At 35.7% G+C, this 14,303-nt stretch overlaps 1 protein-coding gene across 5 annotated transcripts in view; it reads left to right on the top strand.

Annotated features, from left to right (window-relative positions):
- CTNNA3 (catenin alpha 3) overlaps positions 1 to 14,303 on the top strand; it is a 1,835,081-nt gene that overhangs the window by 1,627,956 nt on the left and 192,822 nt on the right. For all 5 annotated transcript variants that reach the window (XM_064374172.1, XM_064374173.1, XM_064374171.1 and 2 more), the window contains one exon: positions 2,917 to 3,009. In XM_064374172.1, coding sequence (XP_064230242.1) covers positions 2,917 to 3,009 — 93 coding nt within the window. The remainder of the gene's footprint in view (positions 1 to 2,916; positions 3,010 to 14,303) is intronic.

The raw sequence follows: 14,303 nt of genomic DNA, 5'->3' as shown, positions 1-14,303 counted from the left end.
TATTACTCAAAATTATAGGGCCTTCCTAAGGCCTTATGATGCCTCTAAGATAGTTAATCCTTCCTCTCACAGAATGAAAAGATTGATTAAACACACACACACATGCACACACACCTTCCAGATGTTTACCAGACAGGTAGAAGCAGACTATTTAAGAATGCGTGATCTAGGATAGCCTGTCATCCCTCTTCTCCCCGTTTCTTAATATTTGCTGTTTCTACTATTTGTCTTTAGTGCTGAAGGAGTTAATGTGTTGCCTTCAAAATTATTAGAGTACTCCTATCTTTTTCTTAGTTTCCACTTAAACTGTAGCATTATGTGTTTAACTATTTATTTTCACAATACCGTCCAACACCTTGCCTTACCGAACGTAAGGCAAAACGCTTGCTGCCAGCAAGCGTTTTGAACACTCCCCTACTGATTTTGTTCATGAAAAGAAGAGGTCGGTTTTTGTAGCTTTGCAAGAAAACTATTAGTCCCATGTTAAACACAAAGAAAAGCACAGAAGCATGTGGGCGTAAACAGTAGGCTTATCTCTTCCTACAGCATCACCAACAAAAATGGCACTTGTGGCTTCTGATAGCAGCAATTGTTCTTAGTTTGTTACTCTATTTTGAGGTTGAATAAACTGTTAGAGTGGATGATAAACTGTTAGAGTGGATGATATGTTGTTGCATGATAGGATATAACCCAAGTAATAAACAACAGACATTTATAAGAAACATCACAGCAGGAACACCAGACAGCCTTCAGTTGTAAAACAACAGGGCCTAAGAAAGATAATTTGAATAGCTGATTTTTTTCAGATGTCACAGGGCCTCGTGATATATCAAGGAGGGAAATTTCAAAGATGTTTTCTCAAGAATACTGTGAAAAAAGTACACAAAGTGACTAATAATGAAATACGTGATTGTATAGAAATTACATAGTGATGAACTCGTGCTCTTAATACTGAAGAAGAAAGAATAAATTGTCCTAAGATAATAGCTGCATGTAGTTGCAGCAAAGAAGGAATTCAAAGAGATCAACATACAGATAACAAATAGCATATTGAAGGCTTTGGTGAGGTGGAAATGTTAATATCTGAGAGGAGTTGGTTGAAATGAATGCATAATGTTTCTCTGGAAAGGGATGGGTATTGCTCAGTGCAAGTGTGTGAGAACAAAGAAAGTGCTGGTTAAAGATCTACGACATGAGAAAGAATCTGAAGCCATTAATGAATAGGAAATTGGTAATTTTGCTCTGTAACATGAACTAATCATCAAATGTTCTCATCTCTGGAGTGCTCCCAAGGGATGAAAGGCTCTTGGCAACCCTGAAAATAAACAAAATGTCTGCGTGTAAAGCAAGATTTAAGGCAAACCAGAGCTAGTCTAAGGAGACAGGCCCTGCCCCTTTCCAGTCATCAAGAGCCACATGTGCATGAAAGATACAGACCCAAGGACATCTACTTCATTTTGGTTGTTTTCTGTGAAACCTAAATGCTTGTTTTCTGGGTTTGTCACCAGGATTTTGTAGCAAAGTAATCATACAGAGTGGAATAATGGATATGGGAGACTCAGAAACAGGGAGGGTAGGAGGGAGATTAGGAATAAAAACACTACATACTGGGTACAATACACACTACTTGGATGAAGGGCCCACTAAAATCTCAGACTTCACGTCTATGCAGTTCATCTGTGTTACCAAAACCCACTTGTATGCCCAAGGCTATTGAAATAAAAAAAAAATTAAGTTGAGACCTTGTACACTGAAACAAATACTAAGCTAATTCTTCTTAAGTACTTTGACCTGTATTTGCAGAAATGACAAAGGAGACGTGTCCTTGCCTCACAGAATAGACAGTTCAACAATTAGCTGCCTAATGCAGCAAGGATGTAATAAAGTATGATAAGCATGATGGCTATTAAAGCAGAGGGGTTAGGAAACACTTGGCAGGGAATCCAGCCCAGCCCAGAGGATTTCTGAGCAAGACACCTCCCTGAGAAAGAGGCATTTCAGCTGAAATTGAAAGAAGAAATGGAAATTAGCTAACTATTCCTAATGGACACTGAATTTCAAGTTAAATTATTTATCAAGTCCCTAAAAATTTAATTCCTTGATAATTTCTGGTGGCATTTTGATGATATATGATTTTAATGACAATTATCTAATGTATTTATCAACTGTAAGCATCTTAGTTTGCAGTAACCACATAGTGGGTAGCCAAATTGCTATTCACTGAAATAAAATTTTCCTTGTGATCATTTTTTTGCTTTCTTTTTCTCTCACAATGTATTGGTATATAATTCATATACCATAAAACTCTCCACTTTAAAGTATAAAATTCAGTGTTTTTTAGTATATTCAGAGGGTTTGTGATCATTACTACTATCTAACTGTAGAACATTCTTATCATCCCGAAGAGAAACCACATACCCATCAGCCGTCATTGTCCATTTCCCCGTTCCCCTAGCACCTAGCAACCACTAATTAAATCTCTGTCTATAGATTTGCCTGTTGTAGACATTTCATATAAATGGGATCATACAATATGTGGCCTTTTGTGGCTGGCTCCCTTCACTTAGGATGATGTTTGCAGTGTTCACCTGTGTTGCGGTGTGTATCAGTATTTTGCTCGTTTTCATAGCCAAATTATATTCCATTGTACAGATGTACCGTACTTTGTTTATCCATTCATCAGTAGGTATACATTTGGTTTCCATTTTTTAGTTATCATGACTGATGCTCCTGTGAACATTTGTGGATACGTAATTGTGTGGACATATGCCTTTGTTTCTCTTGGATATATAACTGGGAGTGAAATTGCTGTGTCATATGGTAACTCTGTGATTATACTTTTAAGGTACTGCCATGTTTTCCAAAGAAGAAATGCTTTTATATTCCCACTGGCAATGTTTTGCTTTCTTTTTACAGACCCCAGAGGAACTGGAGGATGTTTCTGACCTTGAAGAGGATCACGAGGTTCGCAGTCACACCAGTATTCAGACAGAAGGGAAAACTGACAGGGTAGGTCACTTCCCTGGTGGGAGAACCATGTCCTGTATTATTGAGGGCTGTGCCCTCCCTTTGCCAATCTAGGCAGCCTCTAACAGGTGCAACTCATGGATCTGGAGCTAGTTCTGTGAAGCACATAGAGAAAAGCCTTAGCATTAAGGGAAACCACATGAGAGGAATTATTTTCCTCTATCTTGAGAGCTCACAGTAAGACCATTTCAGGTCATGTAGTGAATCACTCCATACGGCTTTTGAGCTTCATAGGAGTCATGGGAATATAAAAGTGAAATATGTACATGTTTGCTTAGAGTAGAAAAAAGAAACGAAGAAGTGGTAAATATACTCTGAAATTCTAGTGGAAAAGAAAACTCATCTGAGTCAATAATCTACTTTTCTTTCCCTGCAATAACTTTTCCTGTGCCTGCTCCCAAACACACACACACACACCACCAACACACAACTCCAAATATGTTAATTCTATTTTCTGAATTACTCTGAGATACTGTACTTCACTTTAGTCCCACCCAGTGCCTGGGTGTCTGTGAAATTTTGGCATCCTAGCCACTTACAGCTTGCAACTATGGACCAGACTACAAGCCTTGGGTCAGAAACCCATGTAGTACAGCACGGTCTCTAAGGTTCCCAGAAATGTATCTGAATCTGCCATCTCTTTCTGCTGTGTTACTTGGGAAAGGCAGTTAGCTTCTCTGTACCTCAGTTCCCTCATTTGTAAAGCAGAGACACTGATAGTATCCTTCATGTGAGGATTACTATGAGAATTAACTGAGTCAACGAACAGAGCACTTACATAGTGCTTAGTTCATAGTCACTTCTCAATAGCTGTTAGTTACTATTATTCATAGTTATAGCAGCAGCAACAATAGTTTGATTATCATGATGATCATTAGTAGTGTTATTATTAAGTTAGTTAAATTCAGTGACATAAAATTTGGAGATGGAAGCAAATTCCTAACCTTTCCCTTTGTTTCCTGGTCTCTCATGGATCTATCTGATGTTGAAACACTTATATTGAAAGACTGGAGCACACCGTGTTTTTTGGTAGATATATTGTTATACAAGATCCTCAGAAACATTTCAAGCAAAGACCTGTTTTGTCAACTCCATGTCACAAATACATGTTAGTGCATATATCCTTAAATAAAAATAATGGTATTTCCATACATATTTTGATATTCTATTGTACTCTGTGGCTTGTGGAAACTGATTTGAAGAAAAGCAAACTTTAAGCTTTACCAAATTTTACCTATAATCCTTTGGATTTCTATTTCCTGAGAATGGAAAATAAGATGAATGCACTGAAAAATATCTAATTTTAAACAGATGCAGAGACTCAGATTTGGTTTCTACTATTCTTTTTGATTGCCTTTTTAAAATCCCACAACATAGGTAAAAATATTTTGTTTCTGTTTATCTACTTTCACATATGTGAAATGAATGTTAGAAAAGCTATCTCATTAGAGCATAACTATATCTTTTTATTAACCATAATATCTTGCACTTACATGTTTGTTTATACAATATGCTAAGTATTTTCTCATTTACTATACAATACAGAAAATATAATGAAACATAACATGGAAAAAGGTAAATTTGAAAAAGTTCCACGTTTTCAGAATTCAGACTGCCTAGAAATAATATTTATTAGCCAAGTAAATAAAACCTGCGTTTTGTCAGAAACATTGTTTATCTAAAATTTTGGTAATATGAATATTTCATTTCAGTGGAGAAAAACTGTTCTCTGAGTAGACACGATTATTACATAGCCAGAAAGATAGTATTTGGTAATATATTGGGAAATGCTACTTTCTTGAGTTTCCATTTCTTACAGATTATTCAGGTTATTTGTCAGTCCTCTAGTAGCCAATTTGTGTTGAAAGCTATCTGGAGTAACACAGCACCTGGATTTAGTTTCCTTCCAGTCTGGTTGGCATCACTGGTAGAGATCACATCTTATGAATGAAAATTAAATTGGAAATACATTTTTGCTAAAGGTACTCTTTGCTCATGCTTTCAGGGAGGTGAGTGAGTGATTCACTCAGGCTGATGACACTGGAGGTGACGTGTAGGTGTCAGGGCTTACAAACTAATTGACCAAAGGAAATTTTAGCAAAATTAAGGCTCTTTTTAGAATGCTAGAATTAAGATAAACACACCTCAGTTTTTATTCTGACTTAGCACTTGTAGACAACAAAGAGTTGGTTAGGAAACCAAATTTGTTCATTTGAAAAATGAGATGAATAATGCCACAGTTTCTCACAGCATCACTGGTAACTTCAAGTAAGATAATGCTTATGGAAGTGTTTCAAAAACTTTCACATTATATGATAAGAAGGTAAACTTCTTAATACTATTATTTTCATTTGTATTTTTGTTCTTGGTCCAAAATGTAGGCCAGGCCAGCTAGATGACTGACTGCCCATTATAGGTTACAAACTTGATGATCCCCATGGTTCTGGATCTTAAGAATTTTTCATAGAAGCTACAGCTCCTAATGTGGTGGACATTACCCTGAAACTGCTCTTCAGCTTGCATTAGTGTTCATCTGTGTACAGCTCTCTGACAATCCTTTTCATTCGGAATGCTGCTGGGTGAAAATCTCACTATCTGTTTAGTGACAAGGTAGATCCCTGACCCCAAAATCCACTGGTGGCGACATTATATTCAACCTGGCCATTCTCTGCTCTTATAAATCTCCTCTGCATAAATCCCAAATAATTTGGATTTTATTCAGTACCTGTATTGGGGCTCCCTAGCAACTACTATGTGGAATCCCCCTGATAACTGCTTAGTCATGATAATACATACACAGCTTCATGTAAGGTGTGAACCCCACATAGAGCAACTCTTGACCAATATCCCTCTTCCATTTCTAAGATAGACGATTTGAAAATGCATTTTCTGTAGTACCTGAAAGGGTCCCCAGTAGGATCAAGCAGTAGCCATGCTGATCTGTATCTTTAGACTGGCTCTCCTTTCTTTCCTGATTCATTCTTCCCAGGCTTCCAGTTCTGTTTTCTAATATCTATTTCCAAAATAAACTACCTTTCAATCTCAGACTCTGCTTTTTGGAAGAAAACAGTAAAAAAAAATCACTTCACATATACTATTTACTTAAATTTTACATTAACTTTGCTATATTGATAATATTATCCTAGTTTTACTACTAAGATCACTAAGGCTCAGATTTATGTAACTTGTCTAGTGAGAAGATTATGTCTTCAGACTCACACCTTCTCTGATTGCCACATGTCAGTTTACTTAGGATCTAAGGTTAGGATAAGTCCTTTACTAAAAAACGAACAGATAGACTGCCACCATAGCAATAAACCTGATATATAATTAATGGAATGAGAAAGGGGGCAGAGCAAAGAATGTCACTGACAAGGGGAGGACACAAATTTTCTTTTAAATTTTAAAGAGCAATTATTTTATGTTATAGATGATTATATTTTATTTTAAAGGACACAAATTTTATATTATAGATGATTATTATTTTTATTTAAAAGACACAAATTTTCTTTTAAATTTTAAAGAACAGTTTATTTTGTATTATAGATGATTTGATACCAGTAACACCCCTTACAGTATATCTGCCTTGTGAGTTTATTACAACAGATTCTACTCTCATAAGTTAAGTTTTTGAGACAGATGGCCAAGGAAGGGGATAGCTTAAATTTGGTCCTCACCCAAATCACCCAACAAGAACCAGCATTATATTTAGATAGGTTTTACAGTATCTACCAGATATCTTATATTCCTGAGTTCCATATTCTTTATACTAGTATCTGTGTCCCATGTTACTTATAATAATAAAATGATATTCATATCTTCAGTCTCATATCCATCTGGGAAATTATTGTCACATTCTAGCCAGAATTGCTGTAATTTCACATCCATTGGACTGAGTGTAACTTTTGGTACATTTCACAAGCATTCTCACTTTGAGAAGACACTACAAGATATTGAAGTAAATTCTGTTGGGAACTCTTTAAATACTCATGCCATGCTCAGTGTGGAATTTGGGGTCACAGCACAAGATGAATAAATGGATTCCTTTCTTTGTTGTTGCTGTTACTAAAGAGTAAATGCCTTTTTAGTTCTTGGATTATGCAGACTCTGCTCTATTGAACAGGTGCTAGAACCAGGCACTGTGTAGTAATGGAGTGACAGTTATTTATTATCATTTTACTTTCTGTATTTCATTCCTACTGGCTTTGGCTCAACATCATTTATTATTGTTGTCACCAGTGGCAAATGTCACTAGGCATTGTAACGGTCTGTAACTAACATATAATGATTTAGAGTCTGTGGTCAATGAGAACAAAATATTAAAAGACCAGTAATGCATGCCTTATGAAGTGGCAGTGGAAACAGCAGTGGAAATCAGTAATTGTCTGAATTATTAAACATGAATACTCACTGGGCCAATACATGGTTATATCCAGTGATCAGGCGTATCGCAGTGACACAGGAGTTTGAGTTGGATATCGGTTCATAGAACATTCTTCACGGAGCTTGTTGTTTATTTTGTTCATGCTTTCAGCCAGAATAAAATAGGCATCTTTTCTCTGGAAAACTCAACTCAAATTCAAAGGAGACAAGAAAACAGACTTTCATTAAGATAATAAAATTTCTAAACCTATTAATAAAATTTTTTGTAAGTCCTAAAAGCTTCCTAAAATATTATTTGAAATCCAGACTAAATCAAATTTTCTATTTAAACAGAGCAGTGTCTGATACTATTTAACACATTATAGTTTACAGAACATTTCCAAATTGGTAGCTAATTTTTAAAAAGCCCTGGAGCTTATTTTTGTTATCTTTTCCTTTTTGTTTTACTAATTAGGAAATTAGACTCAAAAAAAGTTAAGTAGTTCATGCAAGTCATGTTGACTGGGACCAAATCTCAGGTGTTCTGGCCTCAAACATTTTCTCTTTCCAGTACAGCAGACTTGTAAACTGGAATAGAGTCTCGTTATCCCTTAATATTATCATTGATCTACTATTTCAACAGCCAGTATTAGAGTTGATATTATAAATTGCTGTGCTAGAAATATGATTTGTGAAACTGAAGACCATAAACCTTAAAATCAGATGTATTTAAACCTTGCAAATTTCTACGTGTCCCCGTCCTGCAATCTTCTCTCAATAGCAAAATTAGTTTGTTGATTACCATTCAGCAACTACCTGGTAATGCCCAGACCCTGACAGTCTCTACTGGTGGGTCACTCCGCCTTGATGAAGTAGAATATGAGGCAAGTAGAATCATATAGCAGGGGAACTTGCAGGCTGAGGGTCCAAAGTTAGCTCCCACCACGGAATCCAGAAGAGCAACGGCAGTTGCTCCTTAGTCACTATCTCATCACGTTGGCCTCAGAGATATTTCAATGAAATGAGAATTCTAATTTCTAGAAGTTTTTCCTGTTTTATTTTCTGCAATAGGGGCAGCAGTCACAGTAGAAACTTAGGAAATTATTTTAGTTGCAGCAGGGTGGCAGCTGAACGTTCCTCAAACTTACATGGGTAATAACTGTGGATTTTAAAAGACTCTTAATAAAATTGATTGAAATAGAGTTTTTGGGAATAGAATAGGTGAGCAAGTGACTTGCCTTTTATAGAACTGCTATAATGTATAAGTAAAGAGTATGGACTTCAGAGTCACATAAACCATGACTCAAATCTTAGTTCCACTGATTACTATCCACGTGACCTTTGTAAAGTTACATTTCTAACTTTCAATTTTCTTATCTGTAAAATTGTAATGATGATAATAATATCTGTTTAATAGGTATTTTTGAAGATTCAATTAGATATGCAAAAATTGTTGTTTGGTTTCTGGCACATAGGAAATAATAAATATTGATTTTTTATAAAAAATGAATCACATGAAAAGTGCAGATCTTTGTGTGCTCCTGATGTGCTTTGACTTTTTATTGATTAGCTCAGGGAGCTTGTAAATACAGATTTCTCTGTCTCCTGATATGGGATTACTCAGTTTCCTGTTTCATGGTGCTAAGTGTTTTTGACATCCTGGATACTTTACTATCAGAAGTCTTTTGAAATTGTTCATTTTTCCTCAAGAAGGAGACTAATCAAGAACTGCTTTAAGAGGTTAAAAGGAAGATGGCATTGATGTGATTCTTAATGCTACCAGCATGTTTATATAAATCTATATTCACATAAATAAGCGAGAACTGAAATAGATATCTGAAAAAGCAACTCTTGTTAATGCAATAACACAGAAAAATGGACCCTTTATAGTTGTCAAGTTCTTATTTCCTTCATCATCTATTAAAATGCCTGGCTCTGCACTGGGAGTTTTCTTCTTTGTGGAACTTTGGTAGCTTGGTAATCCATTAGTTTCTGTCTCTCTCAGGTCTCTTAAAGTTATATAGGAATTAAACTTTTCTATTTTTAATTTTTCTGCTGGATGCAGTGGCTCATGCCTGTAATCCCAGCACTTTGGGAGGCTGAGGTGGGTGGATTACTTGAGGTCAGGTGTTCAATAGGAGTTCAAGACCAGCCTGGTCAACATGACGAAATCCCATCTCTACTAAAAATACAAAAAAATAGCTGGGCATGGCAGTGCATGCCCGTAATCCCAGCTACTGTGGAGGTTAAGGTGAGAGGATTGCTTAAACCTAGGAGGTGGAGTTAGCAGTGGGCAGAGATTGCACCCATTGCATTCCAGCCTGGATGACAGAGTGAGACTGTCTCAAAAAAAGAAAGAAAAAAAATTCAATTTTTCTAGATGCATAATGATTAAAAAGAGAAACAAGAAAAAAATACATCTCATTCTGATATTTATTGGATGCATGTTGGAGACAGATTTGCAAGTAGTCATTAAAATAATCTCTTCTTTCTTTGCTCTTGTCCAAGAAGAATGTAGTCTACAGTCATTCTTTCCTCCGCCTAGACAGCTTGAAATCCAATAAGGGCTAAATTCTACCTCTAAGGTTTTGTTCTGTCTCACACAACTTCAACTTTGATTATAGTGTCTTGCGGGTGAGTGGTGAGAAAGGAAATTCGTTTAACAGCACTGAATTAGACCAAGCAAGATTTTTATTTAAGGATGTTTGAAGCTGCTATTTCTAATTGTTGGAATTGAATTGAATAAATATACCATTAAAAACAAAACATTTATATATTATAATTTCAACAGTAGTCATATCGTATTTCACTGTGACCAAGTTACACTACCTTTTTAAAGATACATTATTCATCATATATACTGATGACCCCAAGTTACAGAAATTGGAATGTGCAGTCTTTGCTCGATGACTAGGATCTGTCATATGCTTAACATTATATTCACTTAAGACCATATAATTTGTCAACATGCTCTGCCTTAGAGAAGATCTCTGGGGCTATAGAATCTATATAAGCTCTATAAATAGAAGTAAATTAGGACAGAAATAAGAACGGTTGCCTAGGTTACTGGACACAACCTCAAAACGTCAATAGCAAAAGATAAACTGCATATCAAATCTTAAAATACTAGAGATGGTTCTTAGTGTAAAAAAAAAGCCATGTAAACTTAATGTTGGCGATTGGAAGATCTGCCTCATTTTTGTTTGTTTACATGCAGTTAGCTGAATATCCTTTGCTATGAAAATAGAAAAACAATTCCATGGATGAGTGGTTTACTCTAAAAATTAAAAACATTTTAATAGGCCATAATTATTATCAGACTATACTCTCAATAACACAAATTTATACTGAATTACCTTACAGAATACTGGGATACATGACCTCATTACCATCTTCATGATCTAATTTGGCTTATTATAAAAAACAGTTTGAATACATCTAGATAAAATCCCATTAATCAGCAGCAACACAGCAGGCGATACATTTTCTCATCATTGGTTTCTATCATTTCAATTTTATGTTTGGCAGTAATTCTGCTCTCCTGTCTTTCTGGGTGATCCTTTTTATATTTTTCATGGTTTCCTCTTCCTTTTATCTATTTTTAAATATTAGGGTTTATTAGAGTTCTGATCTAAGCCCTATAGTCTTCCAGTTCTTCCTACTTTTCTTAGACATTCTCACATAATCCCAAGATTTCAAATATCATACATAGGCACAGGATTCTGACCCAGTCCTGTCTTCTTAGCTCTGAATACATGTATTGGGAGGTCTACAAGTTTCCTGTCCTTGAAATAATCAGAGGCATTTGTGGATCTCACTGTTTCCAAACCTAAATGCAACACCTTAATCCACTAATCTGTTCAAACTCTTATATTCCTTATGGTATCTCCATACATTCAGTTGCACAAATCTCAACTCAGGAATAGTTTTTGAATCTTCACACAGTTAATCACACAACATTTTCTGGTTTTACTATCTTCTAAGTATTTTCTGAACTTGTCCATTTTTCACAACCTCCACTATCATCACTGTCAAAGAAGAATTGCACCAAAATTAAACAGGAGAGGAAGACTTTATTCAAGGCTTTTGCAAGGGAACAAAAAGGCCAGAACTCATTCTGAGCTCAACTCTGCTAAAACAAAGTTTTCTCAGAGATGAGGTGAGAGGGATTATAGACCATCAAGTTTGCTGATCGGCTTTACCTAAAGAAATAGTAGTTTCTCATAAACGTTTTCTTTATAGTAGGAGATGGTTTTACAACTTGGAGAAAGGTGTTTTCAAGCAGAGGGGAACATTCATGCCATCTTGGTCCCTCCTTTAGTTCAGACACTGGCATTTCTCACCTAGATTTCTGCAGCATGTTACTAACTTGTCTCCTGCCATCAGTTTTGTAAACTTCCATTGTCCATACTTAAGCTCACGTGACAGTTTCAAAGTGAAAATCTGTCATCTATCATCATACATAAAAGCCCCTTTAGGTCTCAGTGTCACCCCTTGCCGTTAGCATGCAATCCAATCTCCTAATGCCCTCTGTAAAGGAACTTCAGGGTTTACTCTCATTTGCATTATATTTTGCCACTTTCTCTTCAACGCTACCTCCTTATGCAGAAATCTCAGGTCCTGTAAAGCATCAGGCTCACCCTGACACCATTCCATTATCTCAAGAAACACAATTTCCACAACTCCCTCTCTCTTCCTTTAGAGAGATACGAGTGCCCGAACTAAAGGAGGGACCAAGATGGCATGAATATTCCCCTCTGCTTAAAAATACCTTTCTCATCATTAGGATTCCAGATTAGCCCAGCCTTCTCTGTTATCCAACTCCAAGATAGTTTCCCTCCAATAATCATCCATCACATGTGGAGATTCTCACATGTTGGTATTTATTGTGCATATATAATTTCCTATATAACGGATTTTCCTCCCGACTAAATTCTAAAGCCCATTAGAGCAGGGTTTAGAATATAGTAGGGAGGAAAATCCATTAGGATGTTGTCTTCTTTGAGCATTACATTTGCAGAACGTAAGACACTACTTAGTACAGAGAATATTCGTATGTGAATCATGCCATATAGGAAAGAACATAAGGAGAGGCTTTACTTTGTAGGACTTCTGGCCCCAAAAGCACACAAGGTCCCTGATATATTGAGCCTAGGTTATTACATGAATTTATTTCTTTATCTTTTTTTCTTCCAACAGTTGTAAATCCCTGTGCTAGATAAATCTTGCTATAAATTGCTAGATCACTACTCTGAAATATTCAATTTAGTACCTGCTAGTGTAAATGTTCATTGATCTGCTTGTTTGCCAATGTCCTTTACTGTGCCTGCTTATTCCTGGCCATATAGGGATACAGATCCTAAACCCTTTTTATTTGCTACAATGATCCTTGTGCTTCTGACAGAGTTGGGATTTTCCCTCAGCCTATATTCCTGATTTTTCCATGTCAGAATGGTCTACTTTTGTCTTTTTTACCTCATTTCTAAAGTATTTTTTTAGATGAGCCCAATTCCCTTTACTCTCATAAAGCTTTCTTTACCCTTTACCCCGTATTGATTTAGTAATACAAAACTTCTGCTGAAAAGCTGTCTAAAGGACAGTTTACTCACTCCTTTTGGATTTGTACATGCCAAGTTCACTAGGCTCTGTCTCTATCCATTGTTAAGTAGTGTACTTGAGCAATTTGATCAAGTTTTTTACTTGAATTTAAGTTTAGCATCATTTCTTTAATTTTATAAGTTGCTGTATAAAAATCTAGACAGAGAAAATTAAAGTTTAAAACACTGTGTATTATAGTATCCCAAACTTCTTATATAAGAGTTCTTTTAATAAATGCCTCTTGAAATTTCCAACTGGGAAAGATTTTTACCAAATATCTTAATATTCGCTCACTTATCAGATAATGGAACTTCATTAAAATCTGTACATTTTTCATCCTGCTTTGGTTACTGAGAAGTTCTGTGTAAAAATTAATGTTCAGTAACTAATCTGAATTGCTTTGTATATGATTTTTAAAAATTAAAAAGATATCGTTTATCTTTTTTATTATAGTTTTTCTTAATCTAGTTTTTCCATTGTCAAAATTTTCTTATCACCAATGATGTAGTGTATTTTAGTGTGAGAGAACGTATGGGCATCAAGTATATTTTTGCAACAATTGGAACTATGTAATTTAAACCTAAATCTGCTCTTCCATTGATTTATAGAGTAGAACATTGGCATTCATAAGTGGAAGTTTTCTACCTTCTAACATTGACAAAAAACCAAAGTTCTATATCTTTAGTAATTTATAATGCCACTGAGGCATGAATTTAAGTGGTATATTGTGATATATGTGACTCACTTGCTAGTTAGTGAACCTAGCCTTCCATCCATTCTTTAAACAGGTGTTTTCTACTCATTGGGGCATTTACAACAGAAGAAATAGCAAGGAGAGAAGTTCTGAGGAGGAAATGCTTTTGGAGGTGAATGGTAGCGAAGTGAGCCATAATAAAAGTCTGAAACTAAAAAGGATGCCTTGTCTTGTATGATGTAGGAATCATCATAAGATATTGGCTTTTACTTTGAGTAGAATAGGAAACCATTGGAGGGCTTTGAAGCCAGAATAATTATGATATGACATATTTTAAAGGAGTCTTTCTGAATGCTGTATTGAAAATAGTCTGAGTAGTGGCATAGGAGGAAGCAGGAAGTTAAAAACCATTGATCTTATTACAGTGAAAAATGGTGGGGACAGAGACCAGGATTTTAGAAATGAAGAGGTTGAATGTTGTTGACTGTGCATATATGGTGAGAGGTAAAACTCACTAAATTTGCTAAAAGATTGGATATTGGGAATAAGAGGGACAGTAGTCAGTGACAACTCAAGGTTTTTAGATTCAGAACTGGGAAGATGGACTTACCATTTATATTGA

The sequence above is a fragment of the Aotus nancymaae genome, unplaced genomic scaffold (genome assembly GCF_030222135.1).
Source record: "Aotus nancymaae isolate 86718 unplaced genomic scaffold, 86718_ANA_hifiasm-v0.15.2.pri h1tg000010l, whole genome shotgun sequence".
Taxonomy (NCBI): domain Eukaryota; kingdom Metazoa; phylum Chordata; class Mammalia; order Primates; family Aotidae; genus Aotus; species Aotus nancymaae.
This window is presented reverse-complemented; position numbering and strand designations above follow the sequence as displayed.